This window comes from Podarcis filfolensis, assembly GCF_964270895.1.
Source record: "Podarcis filfolensis genome assembly, chromosome: 8".
NCBI classification, from domain to species: domain Eukaryota; kingdom Metazoa; phylum Chordata; class Lepidosauria; order Squamata; family Lacertidae; genus Podarcis; species Podarcis filfolensis.
The window spans coordinates 86741876-86765616 of record NC_139611.1 but is presented as its reverse complement, the minus strand read 5'-3'; the positions used below and the strand labels follow the sequence as shown (position 1 = coordinate 86765616).

General features: G+C 49.4%; 1 protein-coding gene across 3 annotated transcripts in view; it reads left to right on the top strand.

Annotated features, from left to right (window-relative positions):
- Positions 1-18409, top strand: part of PPP1R13L (protein phosphatase 1 regulatory subunit 13 like) — a gene marked incomplete at its 5' end in the record, with an annotated part of 48088 nt that extends 29679 nt beyond the window's left edge. For 2 of the 3 annotated variants that reach the window (XM_083626960.1, XM_083626959.1), the window contains 9 exons: positions 923-1021; positions 2510-2607; positions 3716-4112; positions 5584-6134; positions 6729-6866; positions 10069-10202; positions 12508-12674; positions 13450-13649; positions 14726-18409. In XM_083626960.1, coding sequence (XP_083483086.1) covers positions 923-1021; positions 2510-2607; positions 3716-4112; positions 5584-6134; positions 6729-6866; positions 10069-10202; positions 12508-12674; positions 13450-13649; positions 14726-14764 — 1823 coding nt within the window. In that variant the 3' untranslated portion in view covers positions 14765-18409. The remainder of the gene's footprint in view (positions 1-922; positions 1022-2509; positions 2608-3715; positions 4113-5583; positions 6135-6728; positions 6867-10068; positions 10203-12507; positions 12675-13449; positions 13650-14725) is intronic. The other variant, XR_014551354.1, reaches the window with a different exon arrangement.
- Positions 18410-23741: the final 5332 nt, after the last annotated feature.

Genomic DNA, 23741 nt, shown 5'->3' with positions numbered 1-23741 from the left:
TTTTGAGATGGGGGTGGGACTGCTAGCCTTTGGGTCACGAGCCCATTAGTTTCATCAAGTTAACGAAACAGAATTAATTGGATTTTGGATAAGTGTGCAATTCAAAGTCTGTTGTGTTATCAGCCTTGGTGGGTCATGAAATTGCTTTCTGAATGTGGCTTCTTTATAATAAAGGGTAGGTTCTAATAAAGGGTAGGTTCTAATAAATATAATAATATAATATAATATAATATAATATAATATAATATAATATAATAATATAATATAATATAATATAATATAATATAATATAATATAATATAATATAACATAATATAATAGGGTAGGTTCTGTGAGCTGCCCTGAGACCTCTGGGTATAGGGCAGTATATAGTGTCTAATAAATAAATTTTTATTTGTTTGTTTGTTTGTTTGTTTGTTTATACCCCGCCCATCTGGCGGGGTTTCCATCGACTCTGGGTGGCTTCCAACGGAATATTAAAATACAATAACCTATTAAACATTAAAAGCTTCCCTAAACAGGGCTGCCTTCAGATGTCTTCTAAAAATCTGGTAGTTGTTTTTCTCTTTGACATCTGGTGGGAGGGCGTTCCACAGGGTGGGTGCCACCACCGAGAAGGCCCTCTGCCTGGTTCCCTGTAACTTGGCTTCTCGCAGCGAGGGAACCGCCAGAAGGCCCTCGGTGCTGGACCTCAGTGTCCAGCAGAACGATGGGGGTGGAGACGCTCCTTCAGGAATAATAATAATGTTAGGGGGCACTGGGGATGAGCTCAAGGGGACAATGGCTTGAAAAGCTTTGGAAACAGCTGGGCTGGAAGGTCAGGAAAGACGTGGTGAGCCAGAGGTTCTGGGTCAAGGGATGGCAACGGCGTATCCCCGAAAAAAGTCCTCGGGTGGAACTCTGAAGATCTCCCTCTCTGCAGATGACCTTGTGATCCGGAGGAGGGTGCAGAAAGGGTGGAACGAATCCGACCTGGACGTGGCGTATGAGAAGAAGGCGGCCCACCCGGTTGGTTATGAGCGTGAGTGTCGGCCGGGGTCTCTGGAGGGAGGAGAGAAGTCTTAATGCATCAGTGGGTGGGCAGACGGGAGGCAAAGTGGGGGGCAAGGAAAGGGCTTCACCCTGGGGCATTGTGGTGGGGCAGCCAGGCTGCTGGGGCACCCGATTAAGACCTTTAGAGGCCCCCCCCATATATATCTAATTCAAAATATAGGCAATAATAAACTGTCAAATAAAATTTTAATTTTTGAAATTCAATGAAACTTACAGTAGGAACGCGGGTGGTGCTGTGCGTTAAACCACAGAGCCTAGGACTTGCTGATCAGAAGGTTGGCGGTTCGAATCCCCGCGACGGGGTGAGCTCCCGTTGCTCGGTCCCTGCTCCTGCCAACCTAGCAGATTGAAAGCACGTCAAAGTGCAAGTAGATAAATAGGTACCACTCCAGTGGGGAGGTAAACGGCGTTTCTGTGCGTGCTCTGGTTCGCCAGAAGCGGCTTAGTCATGCTGGCCACATGACCCGGAAGCTGTACACTGGCTCCCTTGGCCAATAAAGCGAGATGAGCGCCGCAACCCCAGAGTCGGCCACAACTGGACCTAATGGTCAGGGGTCCCTTTACCTTTACCTTTTTAAAACTTACAGTAAGGTGGAAAACAGTGCCTAGAACCCACGTACCTATGGGACCGCCTCTCCTGGTATGCCCCGCGGAGGACCTTAAGGTCCACAAATGACAACATTTTGGAGGTCCCAAGTCGCAAGGTGGTTAGATTGGTCTCAACTAGGGCCGGGGCCTTTTCAGTACTGGCCCCGACGTGGTGGAACACTCTGTCACAGGAGACCAGGGCCCTGCGGGACTTGACATCTTTCTGCAGGGCCTGCAAGACAGAGCTGTTCCGCCTGGCCTTTGGTTTGGACTCGGTCTGATCCTTATGTTTCCCTCCCCTTATGATCTTGATCTATGGGCTATTATTAAAATGAGGCTGCATTTTAAATTGTATTTTTAACCTGTATTTTAAATTGTTCCCCCCCCCCCAATTATGTTTTTACTGGTGTTAGCCGCCCTGAGCCCGGCTCTGGCCGGGGATGTGCAGGGTATAAATAAAAATTTATTATTATTATTATTATTATTATTATTATTATTATTATTATTATTTATTTATTATTACTTCCACTTTCTTTACATTTGAAAAAAAAATTATCCAACTTTTTCTCATTGCAAAGTCTTTTGGTCAGATCCTCAAAGCCAATCTCGCATGACACATCTCCTCCTATACTTGCCTTGTCGCATTAGTTGTTTTGCTGGGGTTTCTAATAGACTTCAGCTGAGAAAAGGACCGCTCAGCTGAGCCATTTCTGGCCATTAATGGTAAAAATCTGGCAATGGGGAATTTCTGTGGTTGCCCCCCTTCTTTCCTCAATGCCCTAAGTAAGTGCTTACTTTGCTTAATGGTTTATCCAGCACTGGGCACCCCATCCCCAATCAGTCTCTCTTTCTCCACCCCCCCATTCAGGAGGAGACACCCACATAGGGCTCCGCCAGAGCCCGGCTGGCGTCCCGCTGTCTCCATGGAGGGAATCGAGTTTAGATGGGGGCATCGGGCCAAGCAAGGTAAGTTTGGGCCTGCGCGGCTCCCCTTTGGGTCTGTGGCATAGCTGTCAACTTACAGATTTGAAAATAAGGGACCAGCAGCCTCGAAAAGAAGGGATCAGCAGCCAAAATAAGGGATTTTAGTCAAGCAGCAGCCAAACGAAGCCTCAAGCGGTGGTTCCCACAGCGCAGCAACCCGGCAAAGGGGATGCAGCAAGGAAAACCACCGTCACCTCTCCGCTGGGAAGCGCTGAGCAAAGGCGAGTCCCCAGGCAACGCGGCCGATTTGATCGGCACAAGGCATGCAAGCTCCACCCCCCAGTCGTTCTTAGACTCCTTATTGGGTGAGCAACACAGCCAAGCAACATAGCTGGAGCCTCCCTCCTCCCTGGCCGGCAGGGAGGGAGGGAGAGGAGCTGCTTCCTTTGAAACCCGGGACAATTTAAGGGACATCATCAATAAGGGACAGCAGCGGGACACAGCTCTGGGATAAGGGACTTTCCCGCCAAATAAGGGACGGTTGACAGCTATGGTCTGTGGGGTTTACTCATTTCATGTATATCCCACCTTTTTTTCCCTTTCTTGTTCTCCTCCTCGTTTAATTCTCCACGACCACCCTGCGAGGTAGGTTAGGCTGGCCCAAGGTCACCCAGGGAGGTTCATGGCCGAGTGGGAATTTGAACCCCGGTCTCTCCTGGTCCAGCGCTCTAACCACTACACAACACTACCTCTCAAGGAAGACTTTCCAGGGGAGGGTGCTCATTGGGGAACCCTGCGACAAATGGCAGGTTGAAATCTCGGGCGATGGTGGCAAATTAAAGTAAGGGGAGGGGATACGGATTTGCAACCTCAGGGGCGAAAAATGTAATAGCTAGATCTCAAATAGAATTCCGCGCTCAGTAGAGCGTTGTGAAAATAAGTGTGTTTAAGATGATGGAACTTCATTCTGTTTTTTTGCTTGGTTTTTGTTAAAGAAAAATCAATAAAAAAGCATTAAAAAAACAGATTATGTTTTTATGGAACCTCCAGGTCCAGGGGCAGTCTATCTAGGTTCCTAGTTTGTTAGGGCCACTTCAAAAACAGGGACTTAGATGGGATGTCTCACTTCTCTTTGCTTCCTCTCCCCTAGGAGGAGCATTATGGGATGCACAGCGCCACCTTGCCCAGGAATTACAAGGTCTCCCCGCTCGCCAGCGAGCGGCGCCCGGACACCTCCTTCCGCCGCTCCCTCCCCAGCAACCCGACGGGAACCCTGCCCCGCAACTGGCAGCCCATCTCCCGCATCCCCATGCCGCCCCCGAACCCGCAGGGCAGCCTCCCCAAGCGCCACAAGCCCCTGCCGCTCTCCATGATCTTCCGGCTGCAGAACGCCTTCTGGGAGTACGGGGCAGCTGGGCAGAAGTTCCCCCTTCCCCAGGGCCCCCCGGGCTCCTCGCTTTTCCTCCGCTCCCTCCACAAGCAGCTGATGCAGCCCACTCTGCCCCAGAGCCAGCACCACCTGCGCATGGCCTCGCTCGGGAGTGAAGGTAAGCGTCACGCGGCAGCGAAAGAGGCTGATACTATTCTTGGCTGCGTCAACTCTCTTCTGCCTCTCTCTTCTGCCTTAGTCAGTCCACACCTGAAATGCTGTGTCCAATTCAGGGCATCGCAATTTAGGAAGGATGTTGACAAGCTGGAAGGTGGGCAGAGGAGGGCAACCAAGATGATCAAGGGTCTGGAAGCAAAGCCTGATGAGGAACGGTCGAAGGAGTTGGGTCTGCTTAGCCTGGAAAAGAGGAGACTTGAGAGGAGATAGGATAGCCATCTTCACATATCTGAAGGGCTGCCCCATGGAGGATGGAGAAAGCTTGCTTTCCGCTGCTCCAGAGAGAAGGACGTGAACCAATGAATTGAAGTTACAGTGGAACCTCGGTTTTCGAACGTAATCCGTTCCAGAAGACCGTTTGACTTCCAAAATGTTCAAAAAACCGAAAAATGAAAGTGGAAGCCTCAGTACAATAGGGAAACTCAAAACTGAAGCTGTGCGGCTTCCGAGAATCGTTTGAAAACTGATGCAGTTACATCTGGGTTTTCGGCATTCGAGTTCCGAAACGTTCGTCAACAGAGACGTTCGAGAACTGAGGTTCCACTGTACACTGGTACCTCTGGTTGTGAATGGGATGCGTTCCGGAGGCCCATTCACAACCTGAACAGAACGCAACCCGCATCTGCGCGTGCTGCGATTCACTGCTTCTGCGCATGTGCATGACGTCATTTTGCACATCTGCGCATGCGCGAGCGGCGAAACCTGGAAGTAACTCATTCTGTTACTTCCGGGTCGCCACGGGACGCAACCTGCAAATGCTCAATGCGTTTCCACCCCCATCGTTCTGCCCAGACACTGAGGTCCAGCTCCGAGGGCCTTCTGGCAGTTCCCTCATTGCGAGAAGCCAAGTTACAGGGAACCAGGCAGAGGGCCTTCTCGGTAGTGGCACCCGCCCTGTGTAACGCCCTCCCACCAGATGTCAAAGAGAACAACAACTACCAAACTTTTAGAAGACATCTGAAGGCAGCGCTGTTCAGGGAAGCTTTTAATGTTTAACAGACTACTGTATTTTAATATTTGGTTGGAAGCTGCCCAGAGTGGCTGGGGAAGCCCAGCCAGATGGGCGGGGTATAAATAATAAATTATTACTATTATTATGAGGTATGACTGTATAAGAAAGGAGATTCTGACTAAAGATCAGGAATAACTTTCTGAACGGAAGAGCTGTTTGGCAGTAGAACGGCCTCCCTCGGGTGCTTATGGACTCTCCTTCCTTGGAGGTTTTTAAGCAGAGGTTGGGCGGCCATCTGCCATGGATGCTTCAGCTGAGATTCCGGCATTGCAGCGGGTTGGACTAGATGACCCCAGGGGTCCCTTCCGATGCCGCAACTCCAGCATTCGTTTCCCAGGAAGCTCTCTCTTCCCTAGGAACCGCATCCCCAGCGGTGACCCCTCTCTTCTTTCTCTTCCAGGGAACGGCGTCGCCAAAGCGGCCAGCCCCCCGTCTGAGCCCGTCCGCATCGTCCCCATCGTCTTGACCGGGGGCGACGCAGAGGCCGAGTTGGAGAACCTCCTTCCGGGAGGGGAGCCGGCCGAGGCGGAAGAGGTCCCCCGGCCGCTGAGCCCCACCCGCCTGCAGCCTCTGCTGCCCCCCGAGGCCCAGAAAGTGCCCGAGTTTGAGGAGGTGGCGCGGGTCCTGGCCGAGATGCCCCGGCCCCTGAAACGCCGCGGCTCCATGGAGCAGTGTCCCGGCCCCGTCTTGCCCCCCACCCACAAGAACCAGTACCGCCAGATCATCAGCCGCCTCTTCCACCACCATCCCCGCAAAGAGGACGCTGGCTTGGCCGGAGAAGCGTCCCCGCAGACGGAGCTCTCGCCCATCACCGAGGCCATGGAACAGAAGGCGCCAGGGGCTGTCGTGGCCCCCATTCCAGCAGCCCCCCTGCCACCAATGCCAGCACCCCCCATTCCGCCTCCGCCGCTGCCAGAGAGCCCCGTGAGCTTCAGTCCTTTGCCCAGTCCGGTAGGTCTATTGCAGGGCTGGGGCCGCATTGCCTTGTGGGCAAGCTTCTGGGGTCCGCATGTGGGAGGTGGGCAGGGCCGAAAGTGGGTGGGACCAAGGGCTGTAGTTTTATCATCATTATTTATGAAATTTCTGAGGCTCAACAAGATAAACACTTCTTTTAAACTGCTTATTAATTGTATTTTTTTTAAAAAAATGTTTTTAACTGTTTCATGGGGCTATTCGGCTGTTTCTGTTTTGTTGATGTGTTTTGTGTTTTTATATTGTAATTTTACCTTGTGAACCACTCTGAGAGCTGTGGGTATAGGGCGGTATATAAATTTAAATAATAATAATAATAAATGGAGCCAAAGAGACTAAACCTGCGAGACCTCGAACCCAGTCCCTGGCTGTCCCCGGTAGTTGTGCTGTAGTTATTGACTAGAGAGCGCTCTGCACCTGCTCAGAGGCACTTGTGGCCTTAAAAAAAACAACACGCTGGATGGAGTTTTGGCTTCAAAAGGCAGAGGGAGTGGGGAACGGCTGCATGTGGGTTGTTCGTGCTTTCCAAGGCAGCCTCCCTGCTGATGGCTGCCTCCCTCTGCCATTCAACAGGAGAAGCGCTCAGTGCTGCGCAAAACAGCCTCCCCACGGAAGCGGTTGACAAAGAGGGCGCGACTCAACCCCCTGGTGCTGCTGCTGGATGCGGCCCTGACCGGCGAGTTGGAAGTCGTGAAGGAAGCCATGAAGGAGGTGAGTTTTTTTGGGGGGCTTATCTTTGGGGACAACCAAAAATATCTAGAACCTCAGATATGCAGATGACACAACATTGGCAGTAGAAAGTGAGGAGGAATTAAAGAACCTTTTAGTGAGGGTGAAAGAGGAGAGCGCAAAGTATGGTCTGAAGCTCAACATCAAAAAAACGAAGATCGTGGCCACTGGGCCCATCACTTCCTGGCAAACAGAAGGGGAAGAAATGGAGGCAGCGGGAGATTTTACTTTCTTGGGCTCCATGATCACTGCAGATGGTGACAGCAGCCACGAAATTAAAAGACGCCTCTTCGTGACCCCCTGGACCAGAGCACAGCAGGCACTCCTGTCTTCCACGGCATCCCGCAGTTTGATCAAACTCATGTTCATAGCTTCGAGAACACTGTCCCACCATCTCATCCTCTGTCGTCCCCTTCTCCTTGTGCCCTCCATCTTTCCCAACATCAGGGTCTTTTCCAGAGAGTCTTATCTTCTCATTAGGTGGCCAAAGTCTTGGAGCCTCAGCTTCAGGATCTGTCCTTCCAGTGAGCACTCAGGGCTGTTTTCCTTCAGAATGGATCGGTTTGATCTTCTTGCAGTCCATGGGACTCTCCAGAGTCTCCTCCAGCACCATAATTCAAAGCATCAATTCTTCGGCGATCAGCCTTCTTTATGGTCCAGCTCTCACTTCCATACATCACTACTGGGAAAACCAGAGCTTGAACTATACAGACCTTTGTTGGCAAGGTGATGTCTCTGCTTTTTAGGATGCTGTCTAGGTTTGTCATCGCTTTTCTCCCAAGAAGCAGGCGTCTTTTAATTTCGTGACTGCTGTCACCATCTGCAGTGATCATGGAGCCCAAGAAAGTAAAATCTCTCACTGCCTCCATTTCTTCCCCTTCTATTTGCCAAGAGGTGATGGGACCAGTAGCCATAATCTTAGTTTTTTTGATGTTGAGCTTCAGACCATATTTTGCGCTCTCCTCTTTCACCCTCATTTCCTGGAGCAGGAACCAGCAAGCCACTCCAGTATCCCTGCCGAGAAAACTCCCTGGACAAAGACAACAGGCTACCAGTCTAGATGGCTTTAAAAGAGGACTGCACAAATTCATGGAGGGCTATTGACGGCTTCTAGCCGCAATGGCTGTACTCAGTGTCCTTAGCAGAAGGCAACAATGCGGTGCTGGAAACCGCAGGAGGGGAGAGTTGCTCTTGTGTTCGAATCCTGATCGCTGGTTTCTCTTTGGGCATCTGGTCAGACCCTGTGAGAACAGGCCGCTGGACCAGACGGGCCCCTTTTGGCCTGGCCCAACAGCCTCTTCTCAAGTGGCAGGGAGTTCCACAGTTTGCACTGCATGAAGAAGGATTTTCTTTTATCCATCCTGAATCTTCCAACGTTCAGCATCCTTGGATGTCCACAAGTCCACATGCTTTCTCCTTGGCATGTGTCGTTTTATAAACTCATGTTGCTTCTGACACGCCTTTAATTTCTCCACTTTTTCAGTGCCATGTGTAGTTTTATGACCTTCCATCACGTCCCTTCTTGGTCACCTTTTCTCTGACCATAACATATTCACGTGGTTTTTGTCGTAGGACTTTTGTGGCTCTGATATCTTTTTAATGAATACAGTGGCACCTTGGTTCTCAAACTTAATCCGTTCCGGAAGTCCATTCCAAAACCAAAGCATTCCAAAACACGTTCCCATAGAAAGTAATGCAAAATGGATCAAACCGTTCCAGATTTTTTAAAATAACCCCTAAAACAGCAATTGAACATGAATTTTACTATTTAACGAGACCATGGATCCATAAAATGAAAGCAATAATCAATGTACTGTACTATAAAATAAATAAGACAGTATTGTAGATGATAAAAATAATATTTTTTTTCTTACTTGCACTGATGATAGTCATTGTTTGGATGGGGGGCTTGTATCCATTTACACAGTCACACAATCAGTCAGTAGCTGAACTGGGTTCCACACAGTCGCAAAAACAAATTAAATGAAAAAGCCTCAAAAACACCAAATAAATAGCAAAAACGAAAGCGCCAAACGTAATCCATTCTGGAAGCTCATTTGACTTCCGAAATGTTCGAAAACCAAGGCGCAGCTTCTGATTGGTGCAGGCGCCCCGGAAACAATAGCCGACCGCCGCATTGGATGTTTGGCTTCAGAAAAACATTTGAAAACTGGAACACTTCTGGGTTTACGGCGTTTGGGAACCAAGGCATTTGAGAACTAAGGCGTTTGGGAACCAAGGTACCACTGTAGTGGTATATGATTATGTCAGAGCTGCCCGAGGTCCCAGCTCACAAAGGACCAACGCTGCTTCGTAGTTAAGTACAAAAGTCTTTATTGAAGTTCAGTTTCACTTCCACAGCCGCAGCGCGCAGCTCTACGTCTCAAACTCTAGACCGCTGAAGCTCCGTCTGAATCTCCTCCCCCCAGACACCAGTTTAAGAGTCTAGCCTTGCTCCACCTCTTCCTCTGCTCTTTCCTCCTCTGGGTCCGCCTGTCCATCGGGGTCTCGCCCTTTCTAGACTCTTCTGACGCTGAGTCCCCTGAGTTTTCCCCCTCCCTCCGGCGGGCTTTAGGAGCTGGTTCCCAATCCGGGTCTCCTGCTGTCCCCCGCGCCTGTACATTTGAACTTGGCGCGCGCGCCCAGCCTTCCACTTTCCTCCCGACCGTTTCACTGCTGCTGTCACTGCTTCCCCCTTCGGGGGGGCTAGCTGCAGCTGACCTCCCCTCCGTTCCCCCACTCTCCGATGGAGGCGTGGTCAGCCCTGACTCATCTTCTCTCCCTGCTGGAGGAGACGCTGGTCCTGACACGTGACTCTTCCCCCCCCACTACGCTCTGGTGGGGAAACTGGTCCTGATCCCCCACTGCTGCTTTGGGGTTCCCCGCTGGCCCCTTGTTTCTGGTGCGTCCCCCCTGGGACCCCCCTTGCCCTGACCATCGGCGCCCCCTTCTGGGAATCTTCTGATTCGCTGGAGAAGCTCATGGAATCTCTCGGGCCACTGTCATACTCCCCTACGCTGCCCTCGGATTCTTCCCCTTCGCTCTCCATTTCCTCTCTCCCCTGTGCTTCTGCTCCTGAGCCCCTGACAGATTATTTTTATAAGTAAAATAAAACCATGGGAGCTGAAACACACACAAGCACACGGACCCTCCAAAAGTAACATTTTCCTGCTTCTCCCCCCAGCTGAACGACCCGAGTCAGCCAAATGACGAGGGCATCACTGCTCTCCACAATGCCATCTGCGGTGCCAACTACAACATCGTGGACTACCTGATCAACATTGGGGCCAACGTCAACTCCCCGGACAGCCATGGATGGTGAGCCTTATTTATTTATTTATCCAAAAACCCTCAAAGCAGCTTACTAAAAGAAGCTAAAACAATTAAATTGTTGCTCTTAGGATTCTTGGGTTTTCCTTGTTTTTCATTATGTATTCTGTGTCTTTTAGAGCGTAATTTTATGTTGTGAACCGCCCTGCGGGTATAGGAAGGTGTACATATGTAAAATATAAATATAATGTAAAATGTAAAAATAAAATAATAATAGTACAGTGGTACCTCAGGTTAGGTACTTAATTCGTTCTGGAGGTCCGTTTTTAACCTGAAACTGTTCTTAACCTGAAGAACCACTTTAGCTAATGGGGCCGCCTGCTGCCACCGTGCCGCTGGAGCCCGATTTCTGTTCTTATCCTGAAGCAAAGTTCTTAACCTGAAGCACAATTTCTGGATTAGCGGAGACTGTAACCTGAAGCGTATGTAACCTGAAGCATATGTAACCCGAGGTACCACTGTAAAGGTAAAGGGACCCCTGACCATTAGGTCCAGTTGTGACCGACTCTGGGGTTGCGGCGCTCATCTCGCTTTACTGGCCGAGGGAGCTGGCATACAGCTTCCGGGTCATGTGACCAGCATGACTAAGCCGCTTCTGGTGAACCAGAGCAGCGTGCGGAAACGCCGTTTACCTTCCCTCTGGAGTGGTACCTATTTATCTACTTGCACTTTGACGTGCTTTTGAACTGCTAGGTTGGCAGGAGCAGGGACTGAGCAACAGGAGCTCACCCTGTCGTGGGGATTCGAACTGCCGACCTTCTGATTGGCAATTCCTAGGCTCTGTGGTTTAACGCACAGCGCCACCCGCGTCCCAAAATAATAATAATACGATATTTAGAAAGTTACAATAACAATCGCCTAAAAAGAAAAAATGGCCCAGTTTTCTGAGCAGCCGGGCGGGCTTGTCTAAACAAGGACGTTTTTAGCAAGTGCCGAAAGGGCTTTACAGCAAAGGCGCCTGTCTTATCATGAGGCAGGGAGTTCCGAAGTGCAGGCACTGCCGCAGTAAGCCATCTACAGATGCAGAACAGGGAATATGGGGCACCTGGGACAGGGCCAGATCCACCGACCTGAATGGGTGTTTGTGGGGTGAAGTGATCTCGCAGACAAACCGGTTTCCCAAGTTGTTAAGGGCTTTGTGTACTAGTTATTAACACCTTCAACCTGGCAGCGAGTGCGGATCTCTGAGCACAGGTGTTCTATCCTGGCAAGCCCTTGGCTTTTGTCAGCAATCGGGCTGCAGCGATTCCCTGGGGGAAGGTAGGAAGTGCAGCTGCAATGCTCCACAGCTTCCTTTTCTCCTTACATTCCTGCCATCCCCCAGGAGGAAGCTGCAGAACCACAGAACTGTAGAGCTGGAAGGGAACCCTAGTGGCCATCTAGTCCAACCCCAGCAATGCAGGAATCACAGTTTAATAATTATTATTATTATTATTATTATTATTATTATTATTATTATTATTATTATTATTTATACCACGCCCATCTGACTGAGTTTCCCCAGCCACTCTGGGCGGCTCCCAATCAAATGTTAAAAACAGTACAGCATTAAATATTAAAAACTTCCCTTAAGATGTCTTCTGAATGTCAGGTAGTTGTTTATCTCTTTGACATCTGAAGGGAGGGCGTTCCACAGGGCGGGCGCCACCACCGAGAAGGCCCTCTGCCTGGTTCCCTGTAACCTCGCTTCTCGTAATGAGGGAATCGCCAGAAGGCCCTTGGCGCTGGACCTCAGTGTCCGGGCAGAACGATGGGGGTGGAGACACTCCTTCAGGTATACTGGGCCTTTGAGGCTGTTTAGGGCTTGAAAGGTCAACATCAACACTTTGAATTGTGCTCGGAAACGTACTGGGAGCCAGTGTAGGTCTTTCAGGACCAGTCTCGGTGGCTGCTCCCAGTCACCAGTCTAGCTGCTGCATTCTGGATTAATTGTAGATTCCGGCTCACCTTCAAAGGTAGCCCCACATAGAGCGCAGTGCAGTAGTCAAAGCGAGAGATAACCAGAGCATGCACCACTCTGGCGAGACAGTCCGCGGGCAGATAGGGTCTCATCCTGCGTACCAGGTCGAGCTGGTAGACAGCCACCCTGGACACAGAATTAACCTGCGCCTCCATGGACAGCTGTGAGTCCAAAATGACTCCCAGGTTGCGCACCTGGTTCTTCAGGGGCACGGTTACCCCATTCAGGACCAGGGAATCCCCCACACCCGTCCGCCACAAGCAGGGCACACACACACACACACACACACCTTAACTGAGCTTGGGTGTTTTTCCACCCCCCTCTCTTTCCCAGGACACCCCTGCACTGTGCTGCCTCCTGCAACGACACGGCCATCTGCGTAGCCCTGGTCAAGCACGGAGCGGCCATTTTCGCCACCACTTTCAGCGACGGCAGCATGGCCATTGAGAAGTGCGACCCGTACCGTGAGGGCTACAGCGACTGCTTCAGCTACCTAGCAGGTGAGGCGGCAGGAGGGCACATGGGAAAGGCACCAGGAAGTCCTTTTTAAAAAAATAAAATAATAGTAACTTGTATTAAATTTTCCATTTTAACAATCCACTCAAATCACATTAAATATTCCAAATTATACATATTGTTGTTTAGTCGTTTAGTCGTGTCCGACTCTTCGTGACCCCCTGGACCAGAGCACGCCAGGCACTCCTGTCTTCCACTGCCTCCCGCAGTTTGGTCAAACTCATGCTGGTAGCTTCGAGAACACTATCCAACCATCTCGTCCTCTGTCGTCCCCTTCTCCTTGTGCCCTCCATCTTTCCCAACATCAGGGTCTTTTCCAGGGAGTCTTCTCTTCTCATGAGGTGGCCAAAGTATTGGAGCCTCAGCTTCAGGATCTGTCCTTCCAGTGAGCACTCAGGGCTGGTTTCCTTCAGAATGGAGAGGTTTGATCTTCTTGCAGTCCATGGGACTCTCAAGAGTCTCCTCCAGCACCAGAATTCAAAAGCATCCATTCTTTGGCGATCAGCCTTCTTTATGGTCCAGCTCTCGCTTCCATACATCACTACTGGGAAAACCAGAGCTTTAACTATACGGACCTTTGTCGGCAAGGTGATGTCTCTGCTCTTTAAGACGCTGTCTAGGTTTGTCATTGCTTTCCTCCCTGGAAGCAGAGCACCCGACACTACAATTCTAGGATTCAGATGGTGGGCGGCAGTGAAGTCATGAGTTTTGAATGAATGTTGATCCACATTTTGGGGGGCTCCCCATTCCTCTTTGCAGATGTTGAGCAGAACATGGGCCTGATGAACAACGGGGTGGTCTACGCCTTGTGGGATTATAGCGCCGAGTTCAGCGACGAGCTGTCTTTCCGCGAGGGTGAGCCGGTCACCGTCTTGCGCCACGACAACCCCGACGAAACAGACTGGTGGTGGGCGTCTCTCTACGGCCAGGAGGGCTACGTGCCCAAGAACTACTTCGGGGTGAGTGTTCAAGACACGCGCAAGGATGCGATGGGAGGTTTGCAGGCTACGAAGGACCCGTTCACAAATATGTTGACAGCTGCACGAATTATTATAGCTAGCAAGTGGAAGGGGCAAGCAGAATATAAAATGGAAGAATGGAATAAAGAGGTGTGGGATTTAGCTGTTAATGATAAATTAACATGTGCCATTAAGGTAAGACGGGGAATATACAGGAGAAATGATTTTGAGGAGATATGGAAGGTGTTTGTAGAATTTGTACTGAAAGGGGTCAAACCATCGCAAGAGGCGTTGAAAATCTGGGAGGCTGGAAAGTTACAATAGTTATTCTTATTTATTTCGGATTATTACTTTGTCAAAAAGAAAAATAATTTTTAAAAGACACAGACATGTGTGAGGGTCCTTTGTTTATGCTTAATAATAATAATAATAATAATAATAATAATAATAATATACCCCACCCATCTGGCTGAGTTTCCCCAGCCACTCTGGGGGACGCCCAACCAAATATTAAAAACACGATAAAACATCAAACATTAAAAACCTCCCTAAACAGGGCTGCGTTCAGATGTCTTCTAAACGTCAGATAGTTGTTTATTTCCTTGACTTCTGATGGGAAGGTGTTCCATAGGGTGGGTGCCACCACCGAGAAGGCCCTGTGCCTGGTTCCCTGTAACCTCACTTATCGCAGGGAGGGAACCGCCAGAAGGCCCTTGGCGCTGGACCACAGTGTCCAGGCTGAACGATGGGGGTGGAGACGCTCCTTCAGGTATACTGGGCCTTTGAGGCCATTTAGGGCTTTCAAGGTCAGCACCAACACTTTGAACTGTTCTCGGAAACGTACTGGGAGCCAACGCAGATCTCTCAGGACTGGTGTTATGTGGTCTCGGCGCCTGCTGCCAGTCACCAGTTTAGCTGCTGCGTAAAAGCACCTGGGTGAGCCTCTGCTTACGTTGTGAACCAGCGATGAGCTTCTTGCGGCCACCAGGATCCAGCTTGGCGTGCTGGTTTCTCTGCCTTGCTGGGCTTGCTCCGTTCCAAAATACGCAACCCACCTGTGCTTCTCTCCTCCGCAGCTGTTCCCCAGGGTGAGGCCGCAGCAGAGGAAGGCGTGACGTTTCGGAGGGAGGAACCCCGTCGCTGCCATCCCAGGAGGAACCTGAGGAATGTGCCTGGACAGGATCCTGAAGAACAGCTTCGCAGTGCGGATGAATCGCCTTGCCTGCCTCAGGAGGGCGGCTGTCTGGCATCCTCAGATGCGCTGTATTGGTGGAGGGAAGGGAGAGACATGAGAAGATGGCGAATCCTTGGCTCTCTCGCTCTGTGTGTGTGTGTGTCTGTGTGTGTGTGTCTGGAAAAGCATGCCTAAAAGGAGAGGGTCTGACCTGATTTTTTTTTTTTTTACTATCTGCCTTCCTCTCCTCCTGCTTCCATTAAGGACCTGCCATGACTCTAGGAAGGGTGATAGTATTTCATAGCTGTCAACCTTCCCTTTTTTTTTGCGGAGAATTCCCTTATCCCAGCGCCGTTTCCCGCTGCTATCCCGGATTGTTAGATATCCCGTAGACTGTCCCTGGGACAGGTGAGGCTGCTGATCCCTTATTTTCAAATCTGAAAGTTGACAGCTATGGTATTTTTTTATTGTTTTGCATAGAATTGTAGTGTTATAAGGGAGTCCCTGGGACGCGGGTGGCGCTGTGGGTTAAACCACAGAGCCTAGGACTTGTTGATCAAAGTCGGCGGTTCGAATCCCCGCGACGGGGTGAGCTCCCGTTGTTCAGTCCCTGCTCCTGCCAACCTAGCAGTTTGAAAGCACGTCAGAGTGCAAGTAGATAAATAAGTACCGCTCCAGCGGGAAGGTGAACAGCGTTGCGCTGCTCTGGTTCGCCAGAAGCGGTAGTCATGCTGGCCACATGGCCCGGAAGCTGTACGCCGGCTCCCTTGGCCAGTAAAGCGAGATGAGCGCCACAACGCCAGAGTCGTCCGCGACTGGACCTAACAGTCAGGGGTCCCTTTACCTTTAAGGGAGTCCCTGAGAGGCATCTAGCCCAACCCCCTCAGCTGAGGAATCCCTGGTGGATGGGAATCCCAATCTCCAAGGAAGGAAAGCCCCCACCACTTAGGATTCTAGCTCCAGCAGCTGGAAGGTTTTTGCCCCATTCATCCAAACGAAAATTCAGATGCTGGGGTGACTAATTGATTTGCCCAAAGGGTACATAGCGCACCTCTGGGGGAATCGTTCCCATAAATTCAACCACTTCTGGAGCAGCCTTGCCTCTCAAAGAGACTGCCCCCATCCCTCCCTCCCAGCTCCTGCCCTGAGCATATTCAGAGGTGCCTGACCCTCTCTCCATCCCCTTGGCTTCCTTGCCTCTCTGGACACGTCCACCACCAGCTGACCTCTCTGCTCCCAGCTCCGGCCACGTCGCCAACAGCTTCCTTTGGGCCTCAGCATGAGAACTTCAGCAATGGCAGCTGCTTCCCCCTCTCATTTCTACGATCGCTGCTCAGCTGCGGTTCTCCCTCCACGAATCTCCGGCTCCCTGTCCCAGCGTTGAAACTGGAGACATGAGAGAAGAGGACCTCGCTTCCCTGGGACTCGCAGTTTCAACGGCATTCTCGAGGAGAGCTCCCTCTCTGCCCAGGAGGAGAGCTCCGCAGGACGGGACCGTGGCCTGGGCAAAATCCACTGCTTTCTGCTCTTTTGACTTTTGCACAAATGGGAGCCACTAGGGAGCTTGTGCCTTGGCGAGTTTGCCTCACCAAGAGGGTGTTGCCTTCTACACAGCTCCATCTAGCCCAATGTGGCCTACACGGACTGGCAGCTGTCTCTCTGGCAGAGAGACGCCTTTCCTGCTGCTAGCTCCCTGATCTTCCTAGCTGGAAAGGCCCCGGTTTGAACCCAAGACTTAATTCATGTCAAACATGGTCTCTGCTCCAGAGCTGGGCTGCCTCCCTTCCGACTGCGGAGGAAACCCCGGCTCAATTGCAAAAGCTCTGCTTTGCTCTGCCTTTCCCCCCTCCTAAAGCCTTCCCATCACACCTGACACTCACCCTCCTTGGGCAAGCTGCCCCACGCCCTCCCTACCTTATTTTGTGGGCTGTTATTCTGCCAAGGAGGGACGCGGGTGGCGCAGTGGTCTAAACCACTGAGCCTAGGACTTGCTGATCAGAAGGTCGGCGGTTCGAATCCCTGCGACGGGGTGAGCTCCCGTTGCTCGGTCCCGGCTCCTGCCAACCTAGCAGTTCGAAAGCACGTCAAAGTGCAAGTAGATAAATAGTTACCACTCTGGCAGGAAGGTAAACGGCGTTTCTGTGTGCTGCTCTGGTTCACCATAAGCAGCTTAGTCATGCTGGCCAAATGACCCGGAAACCGTACGCCGGCTCCCTCGGCCAATAAAGAAAGATGGACGCCGCAACCCCAGAGTCGGTCACGACTGGACCTAATGGTCAGGGATCCCTTTACCTTTACTTATTCCCCTAAGGCCGGCCAGCCGCCATAAGAGAGACAAGCCCCTCCACTCATCACCTCTAGCCGAGCCGATTGCTCAAACTGCAGCCAGGGGTGGAATTTTAAAGCGAATGAAAAGGAGGGGGTACTTGGTGGTGGTGGGTTAACAGATATAAAGCCAGTGTTCTGTATCTCCTGAATATTAGCCTTGGAAGGTTGCACCCCCAGCCCAGATACAGGCTCATCCATGCAACTGCTGCAAAAAGATTCCTCTATTTGCAGGAAGGATTGCAGGGGGAGAATTTGGGGTTTTTTGCTTCTATCAAGAACACTGGCTGGGAAAGCATAGAGCTAACTATTAAAAATTGGACCGCTCCAACACAGACTCTTCGTAATCCTTCTTTCAGGATGCCTCTAATATTTTGTGAATATATTCTTTCGATTCTTGGAGAATAGCTAACCCCGATCTCAGGTGTTTTCCACGCACGTCTGCTAGAAATAAGAGTCATGCAAGGCTACACAATTAAATATTTCCAAGGGATGGGCCTCTCTTGGAGATGGGTTTGATGGGGTTCTCTGATCTTGCCCCCATCAGGACACTTTTTCAACATGACCCACGGGAAATTGGGTAACAAAAAAAAAAAGAAAAACCAGAAAGGGAAAAACTCCTCAAGGAGAGTCCATGCCTTTTTCATTAAATGGGGGGGGGGGGGGCAAACCCTAGCAATAATCTGAGACACGTTTGAAGCTTTTGTCCATGGAATCTGTATTAGTAAAAAATGTGGCATTAAAAAGGAGAAAAGTAACATTAACGCTCAAATTACTACAAGAAATACTACTACGGGAGCTTGAAACGAAACAGAAATGCACACAAAGCAAAAGAGTTTACTGTAAGCCTAGGGGGAAAAAGGGAGAATTGGAATCATTGGAAATATCCCAGATACTAAACTCTCTTATCTAGGAACTGGATCACATAAATTTGGAACTTAATACTTAGGAACAAGTATTACCACTTTGCTACGAGAACCTCAAACGGGGAAAAGGGACTCCTTTTAATGCAACGTGGTTATTCACTATGTACAATCCATCGAGCATCGGTTCTGCCCTCCAAAAATGCACAGGGACCCCCTGGAATGACACTCGCTTCCTGTTTTTGCACCTGTAGCGTGTAATGGATATTGTATTAGGCATAAAACTGGAGCCACACTCTTTGGCGAGGGGGATTACTTTTCTGTTGATGGTGTATTTGTAATTGCTTATATCTAAAAAGTATGTTTTAAAAAATAATAATAAATGTGGACTAACTGGATCATCGATGCGTTGCTTCCATTTATCGGACAAGTGCCTCTGCTGAATTGTGGAGGTATTGGGGTAGGGAGGAAGGGTGGATTTCATGCGCACACCCCAGCATAGCTGTCAACTCACAGATTTGAAAACAAGGGACCAGCAGCCTTTAAAGTAAGGGACCAGCAGCCAAAATAAGGGATTTTAGTCAACCAGCAGCCAAACGAAGCCTCAAGCGGTGGTTCCCACAGCGCAGCAACCCGGCAAAGGGGATGCAGCAAGGGAAACCATCGTCACCTCTCCGCTGGGAAGCGCTGAGCAAAGGCGAGTCCCCAGGCAATGTGGCCGATTTGATCGGCACAAGGCAGGCAAGCTCCACCCCCCAGTCGTTCTTAGACTCCTTATTGGGTGAGCAACGCAGCCAAGCAACCCAGTTGGAGCCTCCCTCCTCCCTGGCCGGCAGGGAGGGAGGGAGAGGAGCTGCTTCCTTTGAAACCCGGGAAATTTAAGGGACATCATCAATAAGGGACAGCAGCGGGAAAAGGCACTGGGATAAGGGAGTTTCCCGCCAAATAAGGGACAGTTGACAACTATGCACCCCAGCTAATTTACTATTCTCTTTTGGCCCTAACAGAAGCTGCCTTTAACAGATTCAGGTTAGACAGAAACATGCACAGTTAGTTCCCCTTGTTCCTACCCTAATTTATACCATCAGCTATGAATAAGTGCTTGACCTGCAATTCGCCTTGAAATACAGCATGATTTCTGTTATAAGAATTTTAAGGTCATATATAAAAAAATTAAATGTTCATAACTGTATATATAAGCCGCATGTCTGAAACCCCCCAGAAAAGGTCCTGAACAAATTGACCTCAAATATTTCTCTGCGAGGTCAAAGTGGGAAACCTCCCCATGGTCTCTTTCCTCACAAACCTGCCCTCACAAATCCTGTCTTAAGGGCACATTCAAGATATAAAATACAAAAATTCCTTCCAGTAGCACCTTAGAGACCAACTAAGTTTGTTATTGGTATGAGCTTTCGTGTGCATGCACACTTCTTCAGATACAAGATATGAGCCTGTGACCTGTGACCTAGATTCAGGAATTAAGTAGTTCTAACAACAAAAGAGTGGCCAAAACCCAGATAATGCAATCAGGTAACTTGCCAGACAGGAGATAAACAATGCACTCAGATTTCTGTTGTAGACCGCCTTTTCTGTGATGTATGTATGATGTTTCTGAGGGTGGTCTTGGACTCCAGGGTGGGCAATTTAAAATGTCTATATATAGGCTTGCATGCATGGCTCTGGGTCCTCCTCATCTCTCCTGCGTGTGGGGGAGTACCCTGTTGCAACAGTTAATAAATATCAGGCTTACTAGCTGCTTTGCTTCTCAGTATTCTCTGGTTGGCCTCTGTTATTTTCTCCTACCGATAGAGAACCTAAAAAGAGGACTCTATATGGGCTCTTGGGTACCCCATAAGGGAAAAAGAGCAGTTTTTTTCTTACATCATTTCCATCTCCTGAAACACTGCTTGCTCACGCCTTTTCAAACCCATCAAATATGGCCTCGTTTTCTTTCCACTTAGCAGCTTCTCTTCAAGACAACTTAATTGAACCATTTAACTATTCCGGTCTCTCCCTATGCTCCCTATAACCAGCAATGTGTCTCCAGCTCTTTGGGCCAGTTGAGATCCCTGCGCGCTTTTCAAAGGATAGCCCCAAGCACAGCACATTGCAGTAGTCCAAATGGGATGACTAAGGCGTGCGTCACTGGGGCCAGACCAGAAACCCACAGCCCTACTGAGGATTGCAAAGGGCTGTTGCTGCTGGAGGTGCTCATTCCGAGAGTCTGTGGTTGGGAAATCTTTTTATCCTTTACTCCTCCCTTCCCAGGCCTTTCCTTCTTTGGTTCCCTGGGTCTAGTTTGAGCTTGCAAGCCCCCACGGGCTACAGGTTTGCCAAACCGGTTATTCGCAACTTTGCAAATCACCACATCCACGAAAGGGTCTGAAGAAATTAAAGGTGTGGAGGCCGGGGGGGGGGGGAACTGGTGAAATGGTGGGGGACCTGTTCACACCCAGATCCATATATATTATTGTATATTTATTTATACCCCACTTGCTGTGCTCAGCCCCTGCTTTGGGGCCTTATTGCCATTCTCCATGTTATAAGAATTTAAGGTCTCAAATATATCAATTAAATGTTCATAAATGTACAAGGCAAGCAGGTACATAAGTATGTAAACCACGTGTCTGAAATAGTACAGGAGAACAATCGCGAAGCCATTTTGACTCTCCCAAATTGATCTCAAATATTTCTCTGTAGGGAGGAAGGAAATGGGAAAGCCTCCCCGTTGTCTCTTTGCTCACAAATCCTGTCTTAAGGGTGTATCTGTGTATGAATTGGGTGAGCCTGTGACCTGGATTCAGGAACTGAGTACAGCGGTACCTCGGGTTACAAACCTAATTCGTTCCGGAGGTCGAGTTTGTAACCTGAAGTGTTTGTAACCCGAAGCATTTGTAACCCGAGGTACCACTGTATTTACCATCACAAAAGAATGCCCAGGTAAAAGCAGTCATTGACCATTATCAGGTATCCTGGCAGGCAAGATTTCTGCTGTAGACCACCCCTGTGATGTATTTCTGTTGTAGACCGCCCCTTCTGTGATGTATGTATGATGTGTTACGGAAATTACGGCGGGGGGGGGCACATCTTTAAAGTTAAATATTACAAATATGATACCTGAATGTATCCTTTCAACTTGACAGCTCAGGGAAGTTGCCTAGCTTTAAAAATAATATAAAATCATCTCCTTTCCCAGTTTCCTCCATTCCAAAGCTATTTTCCCTTTGAAAAGGGACTCCAGGAAGTTCTCAGAGGTGACAATTGCTGGGACAATTGTTAGCCAAGGGAAGCCAAATCTCATCACCTGACTCGCCTCAGGCTCCAGACATGCAAAGGAAGTTCTATTGTACTTTTGCGTGGTGGGTACTTAAGACATATTTGTCTATGCTAATCTTATACCTGACTCTTGCCCTGCCACGTCTGCTTATGCTAATCTGGTACCAATGACTTCTCTGGACCTGTTTGCCCAGGTTAAACTAGTGTAACCCCTGTCTATCCCTCCCCTTTTGTGACATGTCAGTGATGTAGCAATGATGCTGTATGAACTGTATTCTGGGATATGGTGGGAAAGTTTTAAAAGTCTTTGTCACCCCATCCTCGGGGTTCAAATTTGCTCTTTGAACCTATTGCACAATAAACTTTGGTCTACAGCTATTTGCTCCGGTTGGCTGGACTCCTTCCTTTATTCCGCAGGGACCCGCGGGTTCTGCCCGAACAGCTGGGGGACTGAGCAGCTTCACACCTAGATTTTTCCCTAACAATGTATTGGGGTTTGGCCTTGAGCCACAGGCTCAAAGTCTATTTTAAAGACTTTAAAAGTCTATTTAAGAGCTTGCACACCACTGTTCAGGGTTCCTCCTCCCTCCTGCATGTGGTGAGTGAACACCCTGTTGCAACAGTTTAATAAAGCTCAGGCATACTAGCTGCTTTGCTACTCAACATACTCTGGTTGGCCTCTGTTATTTTCTCCTACTGATAGGGAACCCACTTAAGGACTCTATACGTTGTGCGAATGCCCGATGATCGTCTTCCTAAGCAACTACTCTATTCCGAACTTAAAAATGGAAACCGTAATGCTGGTGGTCAACAAGAGAGGTTTAAAGACTGTCTCAAGGCAAATCTTAAAAAATGTAGTACAGTCATACCTCGGGTTAAATGTGCTTCAGGTTGAGCGCTTTCGGGTTTCGCCGCTCACGCATGCGCAGATGGTCAAAATGATGTCACATGCATGCACGGAAGCGGCGAATCGCGACCCGCGCACGTGCAGTCGCGGTTTGCGTTCGCTTCTGGGTGTGAATGGGGCTTCGGAACAGATCCCGTTTGTATCCAGAGGTACCACTGTATAAACACTGACAACTGGGAAACACTAGCCTGTGAGCGCTCCAGTTGGAGAACAGCCTTTAGCAAAGGTGTCCTGGGCTTTGGAGACACTCAAACTCAGGACGCAAGGGAGAAACATGCTAAGAGGAAGGCACGCTTGGCAAATCCACACCGTGATCAACTCCTGCCCAGAAACCAATGTCCCCACTGTGAAAGGACGTGTGGGTCCAGAATTGGCCTCCACAGTCACTTACGGACTCTGTTAAAACCGTGTTTATGGAAGACAATCTTACTCCGCTACGAGGGATCGCAGAAGAAGAAGCACGGGCTCTTGGATACCCCATAAGAGAAAAGGAGCAGTTTTTTCTTTTAGCCCTGCATTGCACCCTGCCCAGCCTCAAGCCTAACCTACAGGGCTGTTGTGCGAGGATAAAATAGGGAGGAAGAGAACCTTGCAGGTGTTGTGAACAAAAATTGCCCTTTTCCCTTATGGGGTATCCAAGAGCCCATACAGAGTCCTTACATGGGTTTCCTATTAGTAGGAGAAAATAACAGAGGCCAAGCAGAGAATATTGAGAAGCAAAGCAGCTAGTAAGCTTGATCTTTATTGAACTGTTGCAACAGGGTGCTCCCCTCACACGCAGGAAAGGAGGATGACCCAAAAAAATGGTGTTCAAGGCCTTATAAAGACTTTTGAAATTGCCACCCTGTAGATCAAGACCACCCCCAGAAACATCATACATACATCACAGAAGGGGTGTAACCTAAGACCACCCCTCAGATACATCACACCTACATCACAGAAAAGGCGGTCTTAAAACAGAAATTTTGAATGTTGTTTTTCTCCTGTCTGGAAGGTTACTTGATTGGATTGCCTGGGGAGCCTGGCCAGTCCTTTGTAATGATAAATACTTAGTTCCTGGGCCAGGTCACAGGCTCACGCCCTATTCATATCTTAAATGTGCCCTTAAGACAGGATTTGTGAGGAAAGAGACAATGGGGAGGCTTTTCCACTTTGACCCTGCAGAGAAAACATTTGCTCAGTTTAGGAATCAAAATGGTTCCAGGTTGGTCTTCCTGTGCTATGTAAGTGCTTGGTTGGTACACTTATGAACATTACCATATATCTAAGACCTCAAAATTCCTATCACACAGGAAAGGTGGGACACTATAAATGCAATCAATCAATCAATCAATCAATCAATCAAATAAGCAAGCAAGCTTTATTATTCAGGGTTTTCAGCATCCCTCCATCCAAGGCATCCCTGTTTCTGGGCTCGACTACTTCAGCCTTCAACAACTGCGTACGATTAGCTCTCGAGCGGCTTACGATGCCTTTTCACGACGCAGCCGAACTCCCTTTGGGTTAGGGCGGGTAAGTACTCGCTTGAATATGGGGCGGAGCTTTAT